This window comes from Rhipicephalus microplus, chromosome 6 (genome assembly GCF_043290135.1).
Source record: "Rhipicephalus microplus isolate Deutch F79 chromosome 6, USDA_Rmic, whole genome shotgun sequence".
Lineage (NCBI taxonomy): Eukaryota > Metazoa > Arthropoda > Arachnida > Ixodida > Ixodidae > Rhipicephalus > Rhipicephalus microplus.
The window spans coordinates 187754561-187782303 of NC_134705.1; the positions used below are offsets into that span (position 1 = coordinate 187754561).

At 50.2% G+C, this 27743-nt stretch overlaps 1 protein-coding gene across 1 annotated transcript in view; it reads left to right on the forward strand.

Moving 5' to 3' along the window:
* Nucleotides 1-27444, forward strand: part of LOC119168249 (uncharacterized) — a 36282-nt gene extending 8838 nt beyond the window's left edge. The window contains exon 2 of the mRNA XM_037419654.2: nucleotides 17462-27444. Coding sequence (XP_037275551.2) covers nucleotides 17462-18754 — 1293 coding nt within the window. The 3' untranslated portion in view covers nucleotides 18755-27444. The remainder of the gene's footprint in view (nucleotides 1-17461) is intronic.
* Nucleotides 27445-27743: the final 299 nt, after the last annotated feature.

A 27743-nucleotide genomic window follows, 5' to 3' on the forward strand; every position in this document is an offset into this window, starting at 1 on the left:
GAAAAGAGGAAGAAGAGAGGAAGAGACGTGAGATGGTAAACCGTTCGTGTGCGCTAGGGCCACAGAGTGTTCTGCGTTTCTGTGCGGGGAACATGGCTGTTCAGACATAGACAGCTTGAAAAAAGCACAGACAAACACATCGTCGTAGTGAGCGCGGTCAGATCGGCGTGCGGGACCAAGCTAGCCGACGTTCGGGATTCCTGCGGCGCGAGGCACGCGAAGGCCACGCGAAACGCCTCAGGCGTCGCGGGAGAAGGGCACGGAAAAGAGCGAGAGATGCGGTCGTCTCTGTAACTGCACGGTGCGCCCCCGCACGCGCGAGCGAGTCAGCTGCACAGGCAGGCATCAGCAGCAGGACTTTGAACCTGCGGCGTCGGCGGGTGGCCCAATCCCGATCGACAGCGGCCGTCGCTCTGTCGACTGCCGCGAGGTGGCGGGACCTCGCGATCTGCTTCAAAGTGGGAGGAAAGTGTATCGCTCCTCCAGCTCTCGCGGACGCCATGGTTGTGATCATCACCGTTTGGCAGCGCTGCCGCCGTATCGAGTTCATGGGTGCCGTTCTCGACGCTGTAAAATTTCGTAATAGTAGTATTTTTAAGCAAATAAGTGACCGCAGTAACCCTCCGGACCAATCAGAATTTGCAACAGAGGAATTCGAAAACATGGCGGGCTTGGATATTCTCCGTAATAGCATCCCAGCAAAGGCTAGAGGGTGCGGCGCAGCCGCTGCAGTTAAATGTGAGGTTCGCAAAAGTTTCGCAGTAGCTCTGTGCCTGTGATATAGTGACTTTCGTTCAGCCCCGAATTCATCGTTATCGGTACAATTAAAAATGCTAAGACAGCAGAAAAACGATATGCACGTGTTGTACTGGATGAGCTGTGTGAGTTATTCAGACATGTGGCGTAATATGGTGGTGCAAATTGTAGATACGTGGCTTTGGAAGTCTATAAGGAACACAAACCACACTAGGTTGCAATCAGGCAGCGCCGCGTTTTCGCGCAGGGGGTCGATCAGCTTCTTTGGGAAGGTTGTACTCGGCTAGGAAAAGGCCTCCTTGTAACCAGCTTGGCTAGATCGTGGCATCGTTCTTGAAACTGTGCTACACTAAATGGTTGTCCTAGACTAGTGAAGTCAATGAACCGGTCATCAGTGAAGCTCGATCTTACCATCCATCAAGTTTGATATACCCTATCGTCATCTGTATTTAGTCTTTGTATGGTCTTGTTATGTCAGGGATGGTGCCAGGACTTTTTTTTACTAGCGAGTGGGGGGGGGGCACTTGAGTTCCTCTTGGGGGGGAGGGGGAGGATCAGATAAAAATTGGACGGGTGGGGGCGGCTCCAACCCTCCCACATATTTCCAACTAGTTCCACTTCTGGTTATTCAATCTGGTACTCAGTAAACAGTTTTTAACTCTCCCGCTTTTACCTTTTTCATTTTCTTTTGACCAACACTGCAAAGTGCCCCGCTTATCTAGAGCGCTGTTAGGTTATAAGGGCGTTCACGTCAGGTCTGAACCCTAGCGATGCGAGTCATGAATGTTCCCTCGTGTGGTATACTGGCTCCAGGTGGTCCCAGACGGCAGGCATGCAGCGCCGTTCTCGCATGCGGCGGCCGTGCCGTGCGAAAGAGCGCGGCTGCGGCGGCCTACGCAAGATTCTGGTCGAGTCGGTCGGCTGCGCTGGCCTGGAAAGCGGCCGCTTGTGCTGCTCTCCGCACGTTGGGAGTTCGCTCGAGCGTCGTGGGGCGCCGAGCTAGATGAGCTGCGTTGGGCCGTTTCCTCCTGGGGCCGCGGTGCCACCCTCTCGCCCGTTTCTCTCCGCGCCGCGCCGGTCGCTTCCTCGAGTCCTGGCATGGCTTGGCTTGCCCCCGTTTCTTCGGCCGTGCCGCAAGCGAGACGCCCGCGCGCTAGCCCATCCACAGCTATGCCGGCGTAGCCGACGCTCTGCTGCGTGACTGGGGGACATTCGCTGCGCGAAGCTAAACCGCAAATGCGCTGCCGAAGTTTTGCAAAGCCTACGGCATTATGGAAAACAGCCATTTTTCGCATATAAGTATGTCATTCATTGAAGTTAACAATATGTCCGTCCTTGCCACAGGAAGGCGCTTTTTGGCAAGCGACAAAATGCGGAAAATGAAATTTCTCTTTGGCGTCTTGAAGTTCCCGCACCAGTCGACGTGACGTCACATATTTTGACGGCATCTCCCAGGACCTGCGTAGTTCCCAAATGAACTAAAATGTAGTTCAGTGTCGTCTGAGGTAGCCAGAGACTCGAACGTGCAAATTTCTGGAAAGTTTCTTGAGTAACTGTGGCCTGAATGCAAAAAGACTGAAATTCGTGATGCCACCATAGAGGTTTCGGTGGGAAATTTCAAAGTGAGACTTTTGACATTGATCGGCTCATTTGCTAATGAACTCATTGTGTGGAAATGAACAACAAGTTTCTCACAGCTTAACTTGTCAGCCTAAGCTAAAAGTACGGCGTCACTTTAGTGGCCCTTTCACGCGGTCACATGGCTCACAGTTATCGTTCAAGGTTCGGACATGAGAAAGACATTCGTCCTGTGGCAGTTTGGGCTAGTTGGTATGACATGACTCAAGTTACAGCGCGAGAACAGAACGATGACAAAGAGACGTGTCCGACATAGCGCTCGTGGCCTTCCTGTCTCTTTGTCGTCGTTCTGTTCTCGCGCTATAACTACCACCCCCCTTGAACGCTGTTTTATAAGTTTACAGGGATACAGTTTTCTGCTTGGTTCCAGGTGTGCACCGAGCTCATTATCCATATATTAAAAAAAAAAACCCTCGGAACACGTCAATGGTGGCGATAAGGCAAGTGTATAGCCGTTGCACGATATGCGCTGTTGCAGACAAGCTGCTTGCAGAACCCAACTTTCTGTGACCTTGTGCGATACAATCTGCCAGGCCTTCCAACTTGCACAGGGCCGTGCTATGCTTGTCAGGGTGGCGCTACATTCATAGGAGGAATGTCGTATCGTTCGGGAATTCCCGCCAGCCGTATGCAGTTATATAATGAAACAAGCTGACGCACCGTTTTTGCTACGCGGCCTTCGTTTTGCTTTGTATGCAAGGTCGCCGCATACGCAGTCGTGGATGACTACGCTCGTCAAACGCTGTGATGCGCCTTCTACGGCCACGGAGGTAGTCCTCTGAGGTGTAAATCTGTACTTGCTATCGCCTCTGGCGTTAAAAGAATAAGCGCATTAAACAATAAATGTGGAGACGAAGACATGAAAAGAGTGTGTGAGAGTGAAGGCGCCCATTTATTCTCATGATTGGTGGGACAGGTAGTTGATATGTGGGGTATAACGTCCCAAAACCACCATATAACTATGAGAGACGCCGTAGTGGAGGGCTCCGGAAATTTAGACCACCTGGGGTTCTTTAACGTGCACCCAAATCTGAGCACACGGTCCTACAACATTTCCGCCTCCATCGGAAATGCAGCCGCCGCAGCCGGGATTCCAACCCGCAACCTGCGGGTCAGCAGCCGAGTACCTTAGCCACTAGACCACCGCGGCGGGGCTGGTGGGACAGGTAGTTACATTACGATGAAAACGCATTGATTGATATGTTGAGTTTAATGTCCCAAAACCACCATATGATTACGAGAGACGCCGTAGTGGAGGGCTCCGGAATTTTTGACCACCTGGTGTTCCTTAACGTGCGCCCAAATCCGAGCACACGGGCCTACAACATTTCCGCCTCCATCGGAAATGCAGCTGCCGCAGGCGGGATTCGATCCCGCGACCTGTACGATGAAAACGCAGTATTATTGCTGGGTGAAAGAGGAAAAAGTAGTAATAAAAATCACATATATCGAGGCGAAGGAACGTGATAATAAGTGGCCCGAGTGACAACGTAGTGTCAATGAGAGAAAAACTTTTTTTTTTGGGGGGGGGTAACACAATCATAAATAAAAGGCAGACGATTAGGCCAAGGAAAGCACACGTAACATCAATTGTTCTCCTTAAGCACAATATTGTAATTATGAAACAGGTTGAGATGAACTTATCTGGGTGGAAATCGCCCTTTAGCCAGTGGGATCTGAACCCGCGACTTCCAGTTCGATTTACGCCGCGCGTAAACGTTGTGTGTAGTTCGACTTTCTCTGATCGACAAGTTGACGGTTTCCGTTTCCGTTTACGGAGTCACTCGCGGAGATTCCGTCCTCCGTTCGCGTAGTTCGCCGCGAATCCCTTACATTTCATTACTTGAAGTCCAACAACTGTCCCTGGCTCTAGGGGTGTAGACTGTTGGAAGACTAACTCGTCCTGCTAACTGAGCCCTTGATTTGTGTTACCGACGCGTCTCTCTTTTTCGCGCGGGCTTGTCAATAGAAGACGTCGTACTCCGCGTGCGATTCGCCGGCATCGGCAGCGATAAAGCAGCGGTGCGGAGAGCGTCACCGGAAGCACGTTCGACCCCCGCCCTCCCTCCCTCCGCTTCCCCCACCCATTCTCCGCAGCGCTTGCCTCCGCTCTCACCAGCCGGGATAGTCGAACGAGAAGAGCAAGAAAAAGATGCCCGACTTCCGTTTCCGGTACCCTCCTGAGGGGGCCGACAACCAACGAGCGGTTCCATCATCTATGAATCTGAGAGAAAGGGAAATGCGAGACCTTCCCCCACTGCGCCGGTCTTTCCACCTACGTCTTTCTTACCGGGGCCCGCCGTAATGCGCAATGGCTCCCGGGTTAGTCCTCTGGTGATGTGTGCTTACTATAAAACCAACCCTCCCCTAAATCGCCCCTCCCCATATCCAGGGTGCCTCCTCGTGGAGTAACTCTACCTATTCGCGTTTGACAGTGCCCTCTTGCGGACGCTGTTTCCGCCACCGATTCCTTTCGTGTGTGCGAAATAACCTGCAATGTCCCCAAGGGAAGTTGATTCGTGTGACACGTACCTCTTTCCTGCGGTATTCGTGTGGGAAAAAAAGACCGTAAAAACAATTAGGGTATGATTGTCGTCTTAACCTAGTCAAGCGAGTCGGTACACGTGCGAAAAGATTCGGTTTGGGGGCCTGTGCTGGGTCTTGGCCGAAAATCCCTAAAAGTCGCGAAAGGTGTTAAAAGTTCGGACTGCCTGCGGAATCTGCCCGCATTGCATGATTTCATTGAGACCGTTTGTCAAGTCTTCCGGCCTGATGCTGAGATGTCGGAGACGGTGCATTATGCCACAATTTTTTTTTATTGCAGCCTCCAATATGGGCCCGACTTTAGCAGTGACAGACGAAAAGTATCGATAAGAGAGACCGATTTCATTTTCTTTGCTTCAGTGGACAGGCAAAGCATTGCCGAAAATGTCGCGATTACTGGCATGCAATCTTCCAAGTCACGCCGTGCTCGGAACCGTTCTGCCAGTTGTTTCGCAACCATGCAAGGGACAGCTTGGAATGCTTTGTAATAGCGAATGATCTGTACTTAAGTCTTAACGAGTGTGTGTTCTGATTGATAGGTCGTACGGGCCTGCTGCTAATATTATAAGTCATCTTCTGCAGCAGCTTCGTTGCTACGCATAAACGATTGACGATCGACGGTCGTTTCGATGAAGTGGCAGAACATGTTGGCTGGCAAGTCCGCGTCACCGATTTCGCGTCGGCTGCTCTGTCCGGCAAATATGCCTTAACTAATTTTAATTGCTAGCAATCACTTCATCGTTTCTTATACTTTCTCGCTCGCTATTTGTCCGCTTGATCAGTTTTACTGCGTTCCTGGAATCAGGAAAGGACCATACGTATCAGTGTTATCAGAGTATATACACAAAGTCATCTTATCGTGAGCACCAGTACAAAAGATCCGGCAGAATCTTGGCAGCTTCTGAAAGTTTGAACAGCCGGAAAGACGCCCGAGGCGAAGGGAGACAATGCGTTGGCCTGCGGTGCACTTGACATTGGAGCACATAAGCACAGCCTCGCAACGCAGCACGTTCTGTCGCAATCGTCCATCATCTTCGCGCCTTCACACACACACAGAGGTTTCCTCTTTTTTGATGTAACGAATGAAAGGCGCCCTTGACGACACTCCCCGAACAACGAAAGCGGCGTACGTAAAGACAGCTGTAAGATATTAATATGGAGGTGACACGGAAAAGTTTGTGGCCATGGATTTCAGTGTTCCGATACACCGAGCCGACAGTAGTGTCATACCAGGTATTCCATTTCGGGCTGTGCGGCTTACGTATTGAGCTAACTGTGCATTGATTTACATAGGCCAACCTCGCAGTGTCTTATTTATGTTCAAGCGTTCGTAGCATGATTGATTGATGATTGATTGATTTGTGGGGTTTAGCGTCCCAAAACCACTATATGATTATGAGAGACGCCGTAGTGGAGGGCTCCGGAAATTTCGACCACCTGGGGTTCTTTAACGTGCACCCAAATCTGAGTACACGGGCCTACAACTTTTCCGCCTCCATCGGAGAGCGTTCGTAGCATCAAGTTTATTTGTAGAAGCATAGTTTCTTTAGCAGATTGCCCGCAGGACGTCCAAGGGGCCGTATGAATATATAACACGCAAAAAAATGTCGAAAGGCAAAGTCTTCTGCCGGCCTTCTTTCGTGCATAGCGTCGAATATTCAGCGCAGTCTGGGAAACACTACGCTATTTAAAATTTCGTAGTGAAGGAACACACCACATAATACTATAGGTATTCATGACGCACCTTAGGTATGCGTAATATTTTTGGGTGCACGTTAAAGAACCCCAGGTGGTCAAAATTTCCGGAGCCCTCCACTACGGCGTCTCTCATAATCAAATGGTGGTTTTGGGACGTTAAACCCCACAAATCAATCAGGTATGCGTAATATTTGCTTTTTGATCGTCTATGTGTGCAAGTATGAACGCAGCTACCAGTTCAAAATGGCTGGGCGTTCAGCAAATGTTTGAACCTTGGTCGGGTGGCTGCATCGTTTCGTATGACGCGAAGGCAGACAGACCATGATTTCTGTGTTCGCGTATTCCAAGAAATACAATTATGTTCGAAATTGCGCAATGCCAAAGTTACACGCTAGTGAATTTCACCTCTGGCACAGTTACGAGTGAAAATTTGTGCAACCTTTTCGGCGGCATGTCATGCAAAGATTTTTCATTAGCACTGTATCATGCCGCTTGTTCCAGCTGAAGTTTGTTGATTTTTGTCAGACACATTGTATTCAGACGTATTGTTCTCGGCACGAAATGTTGACCAGTGTACCGGAGTTAGAAAGCCCGGCCCACAACTCTGGGTTCACATAGCCCCCTTCTTGTACACTCATCTATAAACGTGACACGCCCTTCTTAAGGAAAAGAAAAAAGGAATGCAACGAACAATACTACAGTAATCCAACTATCGACGCGTTCCGACACATGTTTTCGATTCCACGACTTTTGAGATCGGAGACGCTTGAGTTACTAATGGAAGATCTCCGAAGTCACACTCCGGTATTCCAGAACAAGGCGTTAGTTATGGCACCTCCATCGCTCACCGTGTCTTAAGGAAAAAAAAAGCAATGCAACGAACAATAGTACAGTAACCCAACTATCGACGCGTTCCGACACACGTTTTCGATTCCACGACTCTCGAGATCGGAGACGCTTGAGATACTCTTGGAAGATCTCCGAAGTCACACTCCGGTATTCCAGAACAAGGCGTTAGTTATGGCACCTCCATCGCTCACCGTGTCTTAAGGGGAAAAAAAAGCAATGCAACGAACAATAGTACAGTAACCCAACTATCGACGCGTTCCGACACATGTTTTCGATTCCACGACTTTTGAGATCGGAGACGCTTGAGTTACTAATGGAAGATCTCCGAAGTCACACTCCGGTATTCCAGAACAAGGCGTTAGTTATGGCACCTCCATCGCTCACCGTGTCTTAAGGAAAAAAAAAGCAATGCAACGAACAATAGTACAGTAACCCAACTATCGACGCGTTCCGACACATGTTTTCGATTCCACGACTTTTGAGATCGGAGACGCTTGAGTTACTAATGGAAGATCTCCGAAGTCACACTCCGGTATTCCAGAACAAGGCGTTAGTTATGGCACCTCCATCGCTCACCGTGTCTTAAGGAAAAAAAAGCAATGCAACGAACAATAGTACAGTAACCCAACTATCGACGCGTTCCGACACACGTTTTCGATTCCACGACTCTCGAGATCGGAGACGCTTGAGATACTCTTGGAAGATCTCCGAAGTCACACTCCGGTATTCCAGAACAAGGCGTTAGTTATGGCACCTCCATCGCTCACCGTGTCTTAAGGGAAAAAAAAACAATGCAACGAACAATACTACAGTAATCCAACTATCGACGCGTTCCGACACATGTTTTCGATTCCACGACTCTCGAGATCGGAGACGCTTGAGGTACTCTTGGAAGATCTCCGAAGTCAACACTCCGGTATTCCAGAACAAGGCGTTAGTTACGGCACCTCCATCGCTCACCGTGTCTTTCTGCCTCAGCCGTACCGAGTGACATCACGCTTTTCTTCCTCCCCCTTCCCTCCCCCCTGCTTACCCATCACGTGCCCCGTCGATCTTCTTTCTCCGGCATTTCGCGGCCAGTGATGTGGTCTAAAAGCTGCTCGTGGCGCGCAAGTGTTCGGCTGCTGGCGAAATCGTCGACGCGTCGGCGTATCGCGGTGAAACAATTGGCTTTGTGTTTTTTTTTTCTGCCGTGGAACGCGCTTCGGAGCGCACCTTGATCCGTCCGTTCTATTGTTTCTCGCTCGCGGGGACAGAACGTGGCACGTCGTCGGCTCTCGTCGACATTTTTGTGCGTCTCTCTTTTCATACTCGAGACTTTCATTCCACCCCCTCTCATGCGCCCTTCGCCCCATTTATCTTCGCGTGTTGTCGAGGGCATAACTCGACCTGTCTGCCCTTCGATTTAGACGTCTCGCTGTTCCGTCCTCCTACACTCTCCTGGCGGACAGCGTGGCATTATTCTTGGTACGACACGTTTTTTTCACTCCGGTGGCGAACTACGAGTAGCTTCGCCTCGAACCAGAATTCGTATGCAACGTGCGATTATGTGTACAGTGCCATGCAGTTGATATATCGGTGTCTGATTTTGCACTGCACGTTTCTGTTTGCTGCCACAGTGCCTTGTAGACACGCAGAATTCACAGCCGAGACACTGACGCTCCGACTTTGATTCGGAGCCGAAGGATTAAGAGCCGCGGCTTGAGTGCGTTAATTCAGCCATTTCGCGAGCAACGCACAAGGTAACGCCCGATATCATAGTCGGCGACAACTTCTCTTGGCACTGAAGGGAAATCTACACGGAGGCGGAGCTTTTTGCACATGTAGCACTACGCGAAGTAGTAGTGTGTGTTATTTCGACGTGTGTTATTTCTGTGTGTTATTTTGACGGGACCAACTATCGTTTAATACATAACTAACGCAGAATTTACGATAACATATGAAAGCCACTTGATTTTCAAGTGGGCGCTGTTTCCGCCATCTTGGCTGTGGCAAAAGCTGGCTTCACTTTTGCTGGCAAGCCATTGCTGGAGCTTCCAGCTCCAGCAATTTTTCTTTAATCCTCCTTGGTCCGGCGCTATTGCTTTTGTACCAATCCGCGTCTAATCAGGTGCCTCTACTACGGTATTAACCGTACGGCTAAGTACTAATTACTCAAGAATATAGGCGAGGTTTCATGGTTCGAGACACGTACAACGAAGCGACCTGTTGACTTAGGTGTCATGAAAGGAAAGAATTGTAAATTTGAGTGCTTGTTTTCTTTGTTACACACAATATTACGGTATCATAGGGTAGATAGACATCGTTGTAACGTTATTCCGCCGTACTAGGCCGGTACTGACGAGTTTCTCGCCCAGCGAAAGCTCCCTAGCGGTTCCGATCGTACTCCGACGCCCCGCATCGCACGATTTAAGTAGCGCATCATGCGACTTGCCACCGACCCTTTACCATATCTCGTGGAGTTGTGCTAAACGGCCAAATGAACTTGATCGCTTACAGCGTATGTATAGAATGGAAAACTCTTTGGAGCAATGGGAGGCACTCCTCGCTAGCTCGGACCCGGAGGTGCAACTAGCACTCCTGGACCACGTCCGGCAGGCGGCGCAAGCCAGTGGAGCCTTGGTCTTTGGGCCCCACCCATCTAGCTCCTAAACCCCTTCTTTTTCAACCCAATAAAGTTATTTCTCTCTCTCTCTCATTCGCCCAACGAACGTGAACGTTATCTAGTCACAGCTGCCGCCTGCTCCTTCCTCCCCGAAGCTTCTCCCCGCAACGCAGCACGATCGGCGACGCCTACAATAAAACGCGACCGCGCACTCTTTCTCGAATACGAGCTAGGGATTTCCAGGAGGCGAGGGTCTTCCGCGTCCTCCGCTAACCGGCGGCAGCCGCCACTCGCTGCCGACGTCCGTGTTTACTTCCGCGGTAGAATAACGCGCCGGGCCGGCCCGCGTCGTCGTCAACGTAGCGACGCGCGAGAGAAGGCCTAGGACCTCCCGCCGCTCGGCCCGCGTCTCCCTTCCATGAGCCGACCCAGGAACGCTCGGCCGCCGGCTTCCTTCTCTCTCCTTCCCGAGGACGCGAAGAAAATAAGATTGAAGGGTACGGGCGTTCTGGCCCCTATAGCGGTTCGCGCACCGCTACATAGCCCGGCCGAGTCTTCTCTCTCCCCCCCCCTTTTTCTACCTCTTTTCTTCGGCCGCCACCCATGCGTGCCGGAGACACGGCCGGCGCAGAAAGAGTCCCGTACGAGAAACACTGGGAGAGTTCACCCGCAGGGAGGAGATTGAGAAAGGGTTGCTCTAACACCGAGTAGGCGAGGTGTTCTGTGGCTCGACTTCCACTGCGCATGACGATAGTTATAGCGCAAGAACGAAACGACGACACAGAGACAAGGACTCTTGATCATTCAAGTCCTCGTAACCCTTATCGCAGTTAGCGCTCGAGTCCTTCGTGTCCTTGTTGTCTCTGTGTCGTCGTTTTGTTCTCGCGCTACAACTATCGTCATGCCACACCAACTAGCCCAAGCTGCCACACTTCTAAGTTACATTTCTAGTTATTCGGGCTCCTTTTCGTGTGTTTCTCTTCGTCATTCAGTCCTCGTAACCCTCATCGCAGTTAGCGCTCGTGTCTTTCGTGTCCTTCTTGTCTCTGTGTCGTCGTTTTGTTCTCGCGCTACAACTATCGTCATGTCATACCAACTAGCCCAAGCTGCCACTCTTCCACTGCGCGTTTGGCGTGGTACTCATCCGGTCCCCCCCCCCCCCTTTTTTTTTTGCTCGGACTGTGAGGTGGCTGAGTACTACCGCGCGCTCCTCTCTTACTGTATCTGCTCTTGAGCTTCTTGTACCACATCAGCGAGCTAGTAGAAAACGGAAGTTCAATGAACAAATTTGTTCCACTGGTACCTCGCCTTGGTTCCTACTCGGAGAAACGGAGTGCGACTTAAAAGCGTCTCTTGTATTTTTCCAAGTTGCGCTGTTCTTTCTTCGAGTATCCTTGAACGAACGGACCATACTCACAGCCTTCCTTGGGAGCTTCGGTATAGTCAGCCTAGTGGGGAACGTGGTGGTGCAAGGTAGACCAAATAGAAGTCACGGGTTTAAAAACCTCGACACAGAGCGAGAGAGGGGCTTCGAAATCCATCGTTTCCCACGATGCGATGACGCATGCGCCACACCCCTAGCGATACAGTCGCGAAACGCCTGTTGATCTCGGAGGCTTTCATTCTGGCGATATCGCTCGTCTTGGCTCGAGCACAACGGCAGATGGCAGCACCGGAAAAAATGCGCAGTGAAAGCGAAACTGGGCCAAGAACGGCGCCATTGGGGTGTGTGGTTTATAAGGAGGGACTTCATTAAGTATTCAACGCCGCACCGAAAGAACAACCACACACAGAAGTAAACAAATATAGACACCACGGGCGTTATCTGGAGAGCGCATGTCGGACTTCATTAAGTATTCAACGCCGCACCGAAAGAACAACCACACACAGAAGTAAACAAATATAGACACCACGGGCGTTATCTGGAGAGCGCATGTCCGATAGCGTGATTAAGTAAGGGAAGGGCTGGTCATGTTGCGCATGTGTCGACGAAGAGTGGGTTTATATTAGCATGTTAGCTCAAGGCATAAACAGTTATAAGTGAGCGCTTGTGGTGTCTATATTTGTCTCTTCCTGTGTGTGGTTGTTCATTTCGGCGCGACGTTGAATATTTAATGAAGACATGAACCAACTAGCCCAACAGCGAGTTCTACTAAGAGGAGGGACATCGTCCCGTTAACCAGGCTGGTCAAAGCGTTTCTTTTTTCTAACCTTGCTGTGACGTTAAAACCAGAAGCACTTGACTGTTGGAAGAATTGTTCCAGATCCAGTTGTGTTGACTGTAAAACATGGCGGTGAAAGGGAGGGACTGTACTTTTTTGTGTCTATTTTTTTTTCACGCTATGCTTTCTGACGAGCAGTAAAAACAACGATTTCCGTAGATTTGAATCAATCAGCAGTGGCGATTGGCGTGGGCCATCATGGCGTCGCTTGGTGTCGCAGGCGGCACACAGCATAAAAGTGAAACCAGAAAGGTGACGAAATCGCCACAGAACAAAAGCACTGCACGCATCGCAGGAGGCCTGTTTGGCGACCTGCGCGAGGACTTTAAAACGAGAGCCGCTGCAGTATCAAAAATATGAAATAAAAGGAACCTGCTGCGAGTGCATAGAAAAGGACGAAACTCGAAGACAGCGCTCTCAAATTGAAGGGGAAAGAGGATAGGGGCGAAGGATGAGAAAAACAAAGGGCGGGGAGGCGTGCGTTAGGGGCGAGAGTGAGCTGGGCCGTCGTCTCTCTTCTGTATTCTTCCCTCTGCCACGGTCCTTTTTTTTCTTTCTTCTATTTGCGAACCGGTTTGACCGGTGCGAATGAGGTCTCCGCGACGGACGCACGGCAGCTGCCCAAGGCGCTGGAGAAACCTCTCTCTCAAGGACCACGAGGCTAGGCAGCCGGCCCTGCGAGCGAGCCAGCGGCCGCGCAGCGGCTGAAGAGCCGCTGCTACTCCTCTACCAGGAGTAGCATCGGCTGCTCCTGGTAGCCGATGCTACTCCTCAAACCGAGGTGGCGACGCCAGCGAGACCGTGTTGGCGGTGCCGGCAAATGGGGGATGTTTCGCCGAAAAGCGCCTAAGCCGCCGCCAGATAGCACTGCTATTCACTAGGAAGAGGGAGAGAGAAACATGGAGAGGAAAGACAAAGAGGTCAATTAACCAAGGTTAGCTACCCTACGCTAGAGTTTTTGTATGTGCTAATACTAATAGATGCAGTAACATTAGTACTGTACCACTAATCTGCTATAATCACTCTAGTCTACCATCGGGGGCACTAGACGCTGAACGGCTGGAGCACTCCACTACATGAAGTGTAGAAAGCTACCGAGGTGGCGATGCCAGCGCGACCTTGCGCATCGTGCCGGCAAATGGCGGTTCTCTTGTCGGAACGCGCCGACGCGATCGCCAGAGAGAGACTGCCACTCTGCGCTGGCATCCACCAAACGTGTCGCAAGCAGTCCGCAACAGGCTGGGGAGTTGTTGCGCGTGCGTGCCACCGGCGTGAGGGGGGGGGCGCGCAATTCGCATGACGCCTGCTTCGCGGAACCGGTGTCGCGCGCGCCTAGCGCGCATTGCTCAACGGCCGCCGAGCAAGAAGCGAGTGCGCAAGCAGTCGCGTTGCGTCCGAATGTTCTTAGACTTAAATTGACGTTGTAAGCCTTTGTGGCCGTATAACCTGCACAAACCGACAAGGCTGGTACCGCCGCGATTATTTATTTATCTATTTAGTTATGTATTTATTTAATACTGTAAGCCTTCCTCAGGCTCATACAGGGTGGGCGAGCAAATAAATATACACAGTCGCGTACAAACCGGGCAATATCGCACATAGTGGTGGAAGAAAGAGAATCACAAGATGATGGTGAAAAAAAAAAAAAACTTGAACGATGAAAGCAATTGTACAAAATCATGGACAGGTCACAAAACATCGAGGTATCGGCAGGGGCTACAGTGATCAGTGTGTTCGGAAGCGCCCACAAACATCAAAAAACAAAAGTTGCTTTTAGTCTTCATAAAACAGGCTTTCTACATTCCGAACAAATGAATCTGCACAGGAAAGATTAACGCATTCACGTGGCAATTTATTCCACTCTTCCACTGCTGACGGGAAGAATGAATGTTTAAAAGTGTCACAGCGTGACGTGAATGGTCTGATGCACTTATTGTGGTTGGTACGAAGGGAGTGATGGTTAGGCGGCTTTATATAGTTGTCTTTATCTATGTTTAACCCGTTGAGACACAAAAGAAATCCCGCAGCATTCGAGTTTGCGGCAAAAGGGCCGTACCTTTCGGCCGTAGCGCTAACGGCTTTATTTGGCGTTATCGTCCGGGACTTACGTCGGGGTTTACGCATGTCCCGTACTTGTTTAATGGTGAATATCTTGGTGTAAATTCGAAGAACCTTTCTGTGGAGACAGGTCACAACTGGTTGGGCCGGATGGGCCAAGTCGTGTTGTGCGCCTGCCTATGTGAAAACCCTGGCACCAAAGCGCAGTATGGTACTTTATTTTGTCTGCACTATAAGGACACATAGAATCTATGTGCAGGCAGGCGCCGGGATACTGGACGCTGTCGCTCAGCGGCATTATATAAAAGCATATAGGTAGTTTCTTTTGGTTCGTAAAATGTGTTGTCTTGTGCCTCGCCAATAAGACGGCTTGTTGCGCTGAAAAGGCATTTGGCGACATGAGGATGGGTAGCAGTAGCCGTGACGTAAAACTCTTCGCAGCACAAACGTTCTATAATGAAGAAAGCACATAGACATCGAGGAAAAAGAAAACATCATCGTGTTTTGTGCTCTCAGACAGTAACATTCCTAAACAAACATGCTTTTTTTACAATTTTAGGCGTTTATATATATATAGAAAAGACTACGAAATTAGAGAGACGTCTGAGCATAAGTCATTGCACAGACCAGTAGGCGGTGCCAGGCTGGTGCAGTACAGTCCCTCAGAGGCTGCTGCCTGTCAGCTCTGGTTCGCGAGTGTCCGGCTTTAATTACCTCTAGCGAACACTAGGGCGCACAACCGATGCCTCGTCAGCGCCCGCTGTCACCGCAGCTGCCGCTGCTGTAGTAGTCTCACCTGGCTCGGACAGAATTGTGTCGTCTGGGCGCGGCTTATGAACGCAAAGGGCTTGCCACGACCGAAATTCAGGGCGCTTATTGGTACGTTCGGAGACTCGACCGTGCGGCGAAGGCAGTAAATAGAAGACCCGGAGATGTGCTTTGGCAGCGGTATTAGCTGACTTTTGTGTTGACAATAGTTATTTAATGTGCCAGGTACTAAAAAATGTGGGTGGAGGAAAAATGGCGTTTTTTTGTTTATGAAAACCAATTATCGAAAGGATACTGATCAAACGAGATTTCACAATACCCGTCACCCTATGACATGGGAGTCGCCAGGATTTCGGTGTTGAGTGTTGCAGAGTCGTGTTCCATCGCTAGGGGGAAAGGAGGGGTGTGCAAGAGTTTCCTTTTACCCCCCTGCCGACGCCCGTGCCCAGTGATAATGTACTTCTGCTGTGGGTCTTGCTTTTTTCATGTGCCGCGGAAACTGGGGAAGAAGCTGTTCTTTGATACGATATTTCCGTTAGATATTGACTCTAGCTAGCCTTTTATGTGTGGTATTTATGTTGAGGCCTTAAACAGTGACGCATAGACAGCTCCCACTCTTTCTCGTGATGATATCGTGCAAGTTAATGTTACTTATTGTTCACTGACCGAGCGTGCGTTGCCGTGGTCGGCACCAGCGGCCGTCCGAAGGTTTGGGGCCTCCGAGATTCGAAGTTGTGCGCGCTCGCTCCCATTTCGGGCCGCGTCGAACCGGTGCCCATTGTTGCCGCTCTCCACACACTCCTGGCGTCGTCGGCGTGCACAGTGTTTCGCTCTACCTACCGCGACCTCCGCCGCCAGACGGCGCATGCAGGGGAGGCGCTGCCGTCGCATCAACCACACTGTGCAGCCAGCGTAGCGCGCAAAGACACAAAGAACAGGACAAAGAAACCGTCCCGAGAGAGGAGGAGAGCTAGAGGCGGCACCTGTCGCGGAAATAAAAAGAAAGAAAAAACTGCGTCTTCTAGCCCGCCAATACGGCGGTTCTCCCTTTGCTGATTCTGGTTTTACCACCTCCGCGCGGTGCTGCCTTCCCTCTCTTTCATTATGATTTTTTTCTACTCCGCGCGTCGTCGTCCCTGGCACGTACCCAACGTTAGGGCGCCAAGTTTTCAAACGGGCTCCCTTCGGAGGACGCATTCGAGTTGGCACGCCCGGGGAGGCGACGACGCGTTGCTCACAGCAGCCTGCTTGGCGCATGCGCGCACCGGACCTGTCTTTGAAATGCGTATAAACGGATGTTGTCTTCCAGCGTTTTTCTGAAGATGCGATAAAGAACGCGTAACGGTGGTTGCTTCGTTTTCCCGTTTGGACGCTCGCACCACCTTGCTTGTTGCCTTGGCAGCAGCTTACTAATGCCGAAAGTGTTTCCATAGATGAGTGTGTGCGAGAATAGAACGGCAATAAACTGTCAGAAACAGCCACAGCGTTGCGTATCACAGCTGCGTACATTGCTTGCCGCCCGCCCGTTGAAGCAAGCTTGATTGGAACAGCTTCTGGAGCCAATAAATTGCGCTAGTAAGTTGTGCGACGAAGAAAGCATGGGGTGAAGACGAATACACTAGCAAGAGTTATACTAGTTAATAATACCTCAGCACTGGTATTCGACGTATCCGCAGACGTACGGAGCTGAGCTGTGCTGTTGTAGTCCTGGTGTACTCATCACAGCTCGAGTTCTCGTAACATTTATGAAACCGAGCAACTTCAATGATATGAACCTCTCTCAACACATCGAAGGAAAGAGGTTACTCAGTGACGAAATTACGCGATTGCAACTATGGGGTGCTTGTACCTTGGGTTACATTAACTATTATGTGAATGTCCAGTGCCACTAAGTCTCTTGAATTCAATTTAAATAATATAGACATGAGTTATATGTGGTGGCGTAAAAAATGTAATCACATTAGGCTCTATAATATACCGGGTATTCATGCATTCTAACGTACCTGCAAGGTACTTTGTATATATTGGTAAGATAAAGAAGCCGCTGTTATATTCGCTGCGGAGTGGGATCACATTTGCAATGACATGCTTCCCTTTTCCTCGGGTTCCCACTAGAACTCGAGAAGGCGTTGCTTCAAAGCACAAGTGCTGACATTTTCCGGTGCGCAGGAGTCGCGTGTGGCACCTGCTAGCGTTTTCGGAAAAGTGCGATCAGGTTTAGGGATTAAGCTTAGGCCGTTTGCCAGATGTGTCCGGTTGTCGGCGATGTTTAACGCTCGATGCTAACGGAGTCCTATCTTCTTTCTGTTCTCGCTTTGTGCAGAGTGCAGCAGCTCCCATCGCCCCGCCTTTCCATGTGAGCGCCATGTTCTCGGAGGCGCAGCCACGTGGAATCAAGCGCAAGGCGCACTCGCTCGACGACTTCTCCGACGGTGGAGGTCTCGACGAAGAGGACGACGATGAAGAGGAGGAAGACTCGAGCTCTTCCAGCTCCTGCTCGTCGGCCAGCTCGACTACTGGCGGTGGCTCGTCGGGCGAGGACGCCCGCTCGTCGTATTCGCGCCGCCAGCACGTGGTGTTCAACATGAGCATCTGCAAGCTGGCCCGCTTCCGACAGGCGCCCGACCCGAGCCTCCTCCGCTCGGTGCTCGTGTGCAACACTCTGCGGGCGCTCGAGCGGGACATGAGGCCACCCAGGTGCCCCGAGCCGGCGACGCTTCCCACGGCATCCGCCGCCTCGCCCCACCACCCTCATCACCACCACCACTCGCCTCACCACCACCATCACCACCACATGCACGGCGCCAGTCCCAATGGAGGGCTCGGCAATGGTCACCACCACCTGTTGCCGCACCAGCCGTACGGCGCCGCGACGCCCTTCCACAATGGCGGCTACGGCGACGACTACGATCGGTCGTGCCCTCCTCCTGGAGACAGCGGTCGCTTGACGCCCTTTGTCCGGTCTCCTGCCGAGCCTCCGGTTTCCGGGCCACCCCCCACGCCCATGTGGACCGACGAGGACCGGTTACCGAGCCTGAACTGGAGCTCGGTGCTCAACTTCGGCAGCGGCGCTCCCGCCACACCGCCGGCACCCACGGTGGCCGAACCCGTGTCCTCGGCGTCGGCGTGCGGCATCGCCGACCCCGGGTGCGGCAACGGCGGCGGCAACGGTTCCGCGCCTCTCTACACCCTGCTGCCGGCTCACAACTCTCCCGCTGCCGCCTTGGTGGTCACTTCCTCGTCACCCTCTTCCTCGGTGCTGCAGACGAGTCCTTCCTCTTCCTCGTCGTCGCTGGCCAGCAACAGCAACAGCAGTGGCGCGAGCAGCAGCAGTGACGAGATCTTCGGTGATATCGACCTGTCCCTGTACGACTTCGACCTGCTCTCGCCCCTATCGCCGCCGCATGTCAAGCTTGCGCCGGTCAGCGCCGAGGACCTGATGCGGTCGCTGGCCGCGTCTCAGCAACAGGCGGCCGACTGCGTGGTCACTACCACGGCCGCGTCGCCGTCGGCCGCCACCTGTCAGCTGGTGGCCTCTTCGGGCCAGCAGGTCAGTTTCGGCTACAAGGGACTGATGTGCTCAGCCGAGGACCACGTCGCCACCGTCATGTCCTGAGGGGGGAACACCACCATCGGTTGAGTGCGGTTGGTCGTCGTTTTCGGAGAGGCCTTTTCTTGTCTTCTATAGCCTCTTGCTCCTAACGCTCTCCTGAGGACAGCGCTTGCTTTGTGTACATAGGACAGTCGAGAAAGAAGCGTTGAGGAAAGCGAGTGGACTATATCGCGCTGAATCATCATCTAAAGAGTGCCGACATTCACGTTGCCAAAGAGTCGCGACAGCTCATAGTGTGTCTCGCGGGGCCGTATGCTGCTGCTGCAAGGAGTACCTTGCTCGTCGTGGTCGGTGGTCGGGTCGTAGGTCATCCGGCTCAATCCGAGAACGGATGAGGCTTACTAAGCTGGTGATATAGCTGCTTTCAAATGTAATTCACAGGATCGAGAGGCAGGGTTGGTCAAAGATTCGAACGCGTCTTGTGACCTCTTATGGCTCATCAACCGGACTAGCATGATACGACCGGGCGACGGGTGCCTCTGGGGATTGTACGCAGGCGACGAGTTCTCTAACAGCGCCCTCGTGCTGCATAGGTCTTCTTGAATCAAGTAACGGGTTTCTATCACGCTGTACGCCACCTAGTCTCTACTCACGCATCGGTGGTCCGCCATCGTATGTTTTTGTACTATGGTATAAGCTCCACTTTACGTCAGAAAAACTTGCCGAAGTGGCGTCACAGCAACAAGTTAGTTTAAAGGTCGCGTTGGTAAAATATTCGCCGAAGCTCATTCATGTCGCATGGATGTTATAACAAATGCTCGTTTTTCAAGCAGTGAGCAAGAAATTAAAAGACATGACAAGTTGAAACAGTGGTGCGGAACGGTCCGGCACATTCCCATTTGTAAACGAAAACGGATGGAGCAGAAACGCCGAGGGGGCGAGGAGTATGCAGTGGCACCAACTACTACTGGCCATGGCAAGGGTATACCCACCGCCTCTCTCTTCGAATCGGGCCGACTGCTTCTTACGTTCTTTTTTTTTTGCACATAACCCCGAAAAACCGGGCTCTCGCATCGTCGTACCCTTCTCTCGACGGTGGCGGGAGTAGGTTGCGAAAAGAGCGACGACCGCCGCAGCAAAAGAGATGGCGCGACGTTCGGCAGCGACGTCGCCCGCAAACCTCTTTTTCTCCTCGTTCTCCTTCGCTCCGCTTTTCTCTTCGCGTGTCTCAGAGGCACTCGTCGGTCTCCTAGACCTCTCGCGAGTGTTGTGCCGCGTCTCGGCGGTTGGGCTTTCCAATTTCGCGCGGCGGGCTTGCGCCTTGGCTGCCGCCGTCTTTCGTTGATTGTTTTTTTCTCGCTCTACGCGCGCCATTTCCTCTTACGCGACTAAATGTGGTGCTGGCTTCCAAGCCATCCTTATCGCTCGGTGTTCTTTTATTACTTCAATAATTTACTGCGTGCTTATTTCGTGTCACTCTGGAGCCACCTGCTAAATGAGACCCGCATTGGTGACAAAACGGTGGTTACGAAAACAGCAACCGCTCTTGGCTCGCCGAGTTGTGCTGTTACATTCCAACAGACATAGAACGCCGAATGTAAGCAATATGTAAACGAGCTTTAAAACAGTTCGTTTGAACTTGTTTAGACCGACCTCAAGTGACCGTCTCCAAGTGTATCCGCAGTTAACGCGTTAAAGTGCTGCATCGCAGCTAGCTGGATGTCAACCGGACAGGTGCTCCGCAAGACGTGCTATTAGGTTACGAAGACGCTGCCCCCGAGCATCGCCCGGAATTTTCGCTTATCAGCTTCTGTTCCACAATCAGCAGGTCACGCAAGTGTTTGCCACGATACGCTGTCTCTCGGGGGGCGTCGGTGACAATCTGGGAGCACAGATGAGTGATCTACGGGTAGTCCCTCGGATGGCACGCTTTGTGTCTTCCGAGACGGGTGGAAGAAGTGACACCCTCCTGACTCCTTGCGCGCTCTCCTATGCGCACCATCGTCGTCCAGTATTCGTCTTTATTATTTTTTTTGGGGTGCGAAATGCGTTCTTTCCGCGGCCTTATACAATAACAAGCGCGTGTGACTTACCATTCAGAAGCCAGCGCCATCTATCGTGTGTCTCCGAAGCTTGCGTGCGCATTCTGAGTAGCCTTTGCTTGCCTGCCGTTGGTTGCACGTTCAGCTTACACGAGAGTTGCGTCGTCCGAGCTTCCGCGTGGACTCTGCCAGGGGCGAGAAAAAAAGTATAAAAAAAGATGGTTGGGTGGGAGAGGGTAGGGAAAGTCGGGTAAGCAGCTATTGTCGGTCGAGCACAACAGCACTGCATGCTGTACTGGGAAGAACAGAAAAAACAATGTGCACAGGTTACTGCGTGGAACCTCCTGAAGTCATCACCGTTTCAGTTTATTTCATGAAGGATGCACACTTGTAGACGTGTGGAACATTCCCTGGAGCTAACTGTAAGAGTCCTTTCTGTGTGCACGGAGTGTTCCGAATGAGGACAGCCCGAAAGTTATTTCTGTTTTGTTAAAGACGAGGACTAATTGGACCCCAAACTCCAGGAAAAGAAAATAGCGCTTCACGTATACGTTACTCCTTAACGTGACGTGAACACTCACTCTCGAAATCACTGCAATCTCGTCGCAGAGCGAGACACCCCTAAAAGAGTTAGCGAGCCTCCTTAAAGGGAGTCATACACGTGATCAGTCGGCACTCCCCGAAACTGTTTTTTTTTTCCCTTTTCTTGGATTGGCCACGATACGAACGGAGGAGAGGTATAACAAGTGCATCCTTGCTTCCCCACTTGTAGTCCAGTGCGAAAAGTTTCGCTCGAGATCACGAGAAACCTGGCAACTGCGGAAACTCGACTTGGGGACATTTTATTGTGTTTGTGATAAAAAAAAGAAAACAAACCCCGTTTAACTGTGATAGGACGCATGAACTCTCTCGGACCACGCAACTTTTAAAGCAAAAGAAAAAAAGGCACTGCGTTATTGCGCTCCATTGCCAACAGCAGCGACCAAACGGCAACATTTGGTGGTGTTGTACATATTGTATGATGTTTTTTTTTTAATTTTTATGCCGCAATCTTGCCACACATTCTTTTTATTTAGTATCCTTGTTGTGCTTTTGCCGATAGAGAAGAGTATTATCATTCTTATTTCACCATTGTGCATGTTTGCTCTCTTCGGCGAAGTATTATTCACATGTGTATATATCTGTGCGCGCGTTCACTTGTTTTATTGATTTTTTTGCCCCCGGCAATCATTCGTTGTTTCCAAAAACGTGGCCGTACGAAATCGCCTTGTATATATGTAGTACGTGTGTATGTGACCGTACGCGAGGTTTCGCACTGTTCGTATGATTGTGTTAAGGCAGGCTCGGCGCTGTAGAAAAGCGCTGCCAACTCTCGAAATGCTTCTAATAACTTCTCGTTCTGCTTTCTATCGACGTGTGTCCTGACGAGTCCCAAAATAAATTTTTCGGTTTCATCACAATTTTCAAAATTTGGTTTAGAAAGAATAAATGAATGGTAGTTTGTAAAGGTGGACAGTGCGACTTTGATGATGCTGTCAATGCTAATATGGGACAAAAGATAGCCTAAAGTGTGTTGAACAATTCGTTGGTGCGCAGCCACATTAGGCTTAATTAAAAAACTTAGGCGGGAATCTTCTGTCAAAGCATTTTCAAAATTGGGAACATGGAGTGTCTATTGAGGGCTTCCAATATATGCTCTCTATTGAGTTTACCCAAAACGGAGGTTGAGGAGTGTCTTTTCGAGATTTGGCAGGTTGTGCACTGTGAAAGCTGGCCAGCCTGTTTTACTATGATGTGTTTTTTTTTTCTTTTATTACCCCCCCCCCCGCGACAGCTCAAGTTAAATATTGATTATATACGAAATCCTATGGAGACGAACTGAACCTTCACCTCGAAAAACTTTCGTGCTCATCATCATTTTTTTACGCGGACCACACAGAGAAGTTTCTCGCGTGTTTATTTCACGCTCATTTATTTGCGCCAAAATTAAGCTTCATCGGGGAGATTGCATTGTTATACGATGCGGCATGGAGACACGGCATCACGATGCTCTTCATTAGAGGCAGGCAAAAACTGTGGCAGCAAAAAAAAAAAACAAAAAACGAGGAACACCGAACCCACAAACTGAACCATTAACACGAATTTTACTGCGTCTTTCCAACTTTGGTTTTACGCGATGTAGTCGGTAAAAAAAAAACGGTCGCTTACACTTTTCTTCGAGGAGGAGTCAGCGCCACATTTTTCGTTTTCTTCACTAAGCTATGAAAAAAAAATTGAACGTTCGTACAAATTTTAGGAATAATCTAACTGAAGCTGTCGACTATACGCAAGTCACACAGACTTGTCCGGTCAGTTACAGGTGCACGATAATCACACCATGGTGCAATGCTTTGTATCTCATTTGCGATCTGTAATTGCAGAGGCAATTTTTTTTTATTTGTCGCGACTCTTTTTCCCCCGCTCTTTATGTGGCTAATTTTTAAGCTTTCCCGCTATGTTAGTCAACGCTACGTTGTTGATATACCTGAGACAGGCAGTCAGTGCTAGGATATTTGCTCACATTTGTTGTTCTTGTTTACTTAAATGATTTAATGTACGCGGCGGCTCCTAGCGGAGTCGGGTATTTGAAGTGAATGCAGTGCCAACTACGTTAAATTGATCGGTAAAGAACGTTCCCACGGCTTCCCACATACACAAGTGACGGCCTCCCGACAGCTGGCCGGACAGTGACCACCGCTATCCCTTGTGCTCCAGTCTGCTTTCCGTTCGGGAACGCAGCATTCAGCCTCGACAATGTCTTCGAGCACGCCAGACGTCCTGCTTCATCTGTAGGTTCGCTTATGTCAACACGAGGAGGCAAGGCCGCTTACGGTGACTGTGTAACAGCTCTCCGTTGCGTGTAGCGCCCGACATGAAGGAAGATAGGTGGCACTGATGTCGGAAATCACGCTTTTCAGAGTCCCCCACCAATGACGCACGCCCGTTTCAACGAGACGCGACGACAGCGCCGCCATTCGCCGTTTACCGTCGCGCAGCCCGGGCTATACCTCGGCGAACGACTCGAAAGAGCTTGTTCTCGCCACCGCTGGTGTTACTGTCGCACTTTCAAGACACACAGCGCCAGCCCCAGATTTCAGTGTCTCGCCAGGGAAGGCAGGGAGGTAAAAACTCGTCCCCTACAGGCAGCACCGCAGTTTAACCACACTCCCTTGAGAGCCACGAACTTTATTAGGTAACGAAAAAGGCTAACACACAAACACACACACACGCACGCTTTCTCAAGCAGCTCCAGTCTGTCGTACTTTTGCTGTCTCTGCATGATGCGAAATCAAAGCTTTCAATCAATGCGCCTGAAGAAGTAGAGAAAAAAACGCTTCTTGCGAGAGCAATAATGTTGCTGCACGCACTATTGGCATCGCCGCCCGTGTACAAGTAGTTATCGCAATAAAATGTGGGCGCCTCGGTTATTACATGATACATCTCCGTTGAGGGCAATACAAACCGCGCTTACTCGAGAGTTACGGGATATACCTGACCCGTTTAGCTTTTCTTATCTAAGTTGGGTTAGCTAGGAAGGATTTTGGTCGTGTAAGATAAGGCTGCCCCTTTATGTTCGATTCCCAGCACCGCGTGGTTGGCTATAATGCCACCATCTAGCCTCCTCGTAGCACAGTTCTTAGAAGTTTGCGTTCACATCGAACGTATCTGTGGAAGTCCCCCACTCCCAGTGGAATCATTCGTGAATCGGGCATACGAACGGAGTTTCGGGTCACAAATTTTAAATGCAGATTACTGGAGTTGCCTGGCTTAACAGCAGACAAAATGACCCTTAAGACAGCAAGCCAGAAGTGAAACTACCGAAAAAGGGCTTGGTCCTAGCTGGAGCGCTGTTTCGTTCACGGGGACTTGACTAGGTTGTTTTTGCGAAGTCTTTCATTGACATGTTTCATTCATTCGCCGTCGCTACGCTTAGCTTGAAGCAATTCTCATCTGGTTGTAAAGGTTGTGTATTTTAGCGTCGCAGACACTAATTCAGAGACTGTTTTGGAGGTTTCAGCCATTTTTGTACGCCGAAAGCTCGCCATGCTAGCAAATGTCACACGCTTCGTATTCTGAATGTGCTCTTCTCTTTATTAGCTGGACAACATTGTACTGCGATATCAGGTAGTGGGCACACACCGAAGAACGACTTAGAAATCTAAAGCGACGAGTGCCCGGACTGAAACTAAATTGGAGTTCAATACGTAGGGAATATGGGGAGCGGCGTAAGCGTCATGAGGAAGTGCCTTTGAGCTCGGAGACGTGGACAGATGAAGGAGGGATAGACAAAGTTGTGTGAGTGAGGGGATACTGTTACGTTTCGTAACATAGTAGTAGAGCGCCTTCGAGCATTCTGCGATTTCGAGACAAGCGCGCGAGCAGCGCTGTTTTAGACTTCTACAGCGCCTGCGCAGATGAAACCTCGCAAGGCGGTGTCTCGCGCCAGGGTCCACCTGAACACAATGATCTCAAGTGCATCAAAAAAACAAGCGTGTGAACGATCATCAATGCGCGCAACGCTGCGCTTATCCGCCTCTCCTCGAACCATCCGCACGCTCGTTATATTCAGCCGGACATCTAAAGTGGCCCGGGAATCGCCGTTTTAACTCTTGATAACGTTTTTGCCTAGCGCACATCACGTTGCAGGTAGATCTCTACACTAGACTTTGGAGGCCGCCTGTGCAGCGTGGTTCGGATATGTGTAAAGCGTCTGTGCACTTCGTGAAGGAATAATTGATGGTATCAGCTACGGCGAGACTGTTCTTTCAAAAATTTTCCCGGTAGCATTATTGCATGCGATATGGCGACAGTGACCAGCTATTCGTCACCGTTTAACAGCAGCTCAGTTACATCAGTCAGCTAGGACGTTGGTTGTATCCGATTGTATCACTAAGTTCTGCGGCAGAGGCGCTGCTGCCTGGTTTTCGAGGCACGTCAGAAGTCAGTGGCCGGCTGGCGGAGTGTCGTTGCTAGAGAGGTAAACATGCCGGGCGATGTGTCATGCGCGTGTCATACGGGAGGACCCGGGGCGCCAGGCGAGATACGTAAAGGTTGTTGCAACAAGGGGGGAAAGATGAGAGTTTACAGTGAATCTCGTACGCCCAAACAAAGAGGATTTAGTTAACACTGAACAAGGTATCCAGGCGACGACATGCTCCCCTTACTATCCACTCCTTGAGCGTCCCTTCCTGTAGGCAGTGCGGAAAAAAAAAGCCACCACGAACTTACGCTGAAATCGACATATGCATGGTGGATCGCCGGTACACCGCATCTGATTCGGCCGTCAAGCCTGGCTCTGGTCGCCCAAAGCGACATTGCTCCGAACAAATTCGTACATGCGATGTTTTCGCACCCCGCAGCGCCTATCCATGATCGCTCAGCGATAACACCAGTAAGCCCAGCCAGCGCTTCAGACGAGTAAGCCCAGCCAGCGCTTCAGACGCTCAAACACAAAATTTCTCCCGGAAGTCGCTCACGTCAAGGGCTGTGTTCCGTTCGCATTTGCTCACTAGCCAGTCGTGCACTCGCTCCCGCGTCGCTCAAGCAATCGCCACATTGTCGTTGTACCAAACCTTGCCTGTCTACACCGCTCCCGATACAACGGACGGTGCGATTTTAGCAGCGGGCTAGGAGGAGTATAAATGACAGCATGCACTCTACGGGGTTTTTCGTCATGTACTACGTCAAACTGGGGATATCCCATTTGGCGGCACAACGTATTTCTGTTCTTTTTTTGCAGTCTTCGAACTTAGGTTATTTCTTAAAATGGTCAGATTCGTTCAGCACTTCTCTGCGACTCGCTCGGCTCAAGACGTCAAACGCTGGACGAAATAGTTTAGTCTGCGCTGAAGGTACGAAACATGCGAGCTTGAGGAAGGACAATCGACGTCAGGTCGAAAGTTATCCAGAGATACGATCGAGAAGCGAAAGGCACAAGGGGGCAAGCAACCGATGCGTTCCTAGCGGTCCGGTTCCTCCAGTTGACAGCGTGAAGGTGGATTTCTTTTTTGTTGAACGAAAAACTCGCGGCAGGTGGCGACAAAGAAACTCGTAGCGGAGGTGCGTGGAGAGAATAGATTTATATTATATATACAATATATAAATATATTATATATATACAGAAATGTGCTACAGGACGAATAAGACGCAGTAAAAAAAATGAAGGAGAATATATTATAAATATATTTAAGCGAGCGCGATGTTAATAAAGTGTAATATATTATAATATACATGTAAAAATATATACGTCAAACACACACACTCAACACGAACGCGCAGACACTCAACTTTAAAGCCACACATGATCTTGCTCTTCCTTTCCGATCTCCCTTCGCGATTTGGGTTTCTCTTTGCCGCGTTTCATTTTTCGTTTCATCACACATTGTCCGACAATTCTGTTTGCTTCAACTGAACGGGTGTTGATTCTGTACCGTCTCCTATTTAGTCTCTCCCTTTATAGATTTCTCGAGCTGTGAAAATGCACAGAAAGAAACTCTGAAGCCACGCCATCTTTTTTTTTGCCATATATTGTTACTGTTGATTAAAAAAAAGCGTGCCACGTGAAAAAAAAAGTGTCGTGGTGACAAAAATGACAAAAAAGAATATCTTATTGAGTGAGAGACAAAACGTGTTACCGCTGTCAATAAAAAAAAAATGAACTGCGGACTTGAATCATGACTCGTCTATTTTCTGAATGTCCGCTGAGCGAAGTATACATGCTCGTGGATTTTTCATGATGTGATTTTATTACCTTTGCCTTTTGGACAACTTTTTCTGGCTGGTTGCGAGAGGATGGAACAGCTACCACAACCAGTTATTCAGGTGGTGCTAATCCAAGGAGTTGTCCCGGATATTCGCATCAATTAACAATTCTGAACTGTGCTATGCTCATTGGTTCATTGTTTTGATTGATTGATATGTGGGGTTTAACGTCCCAAAACCACCATATGATTATAAGAGACGCCGTAGTG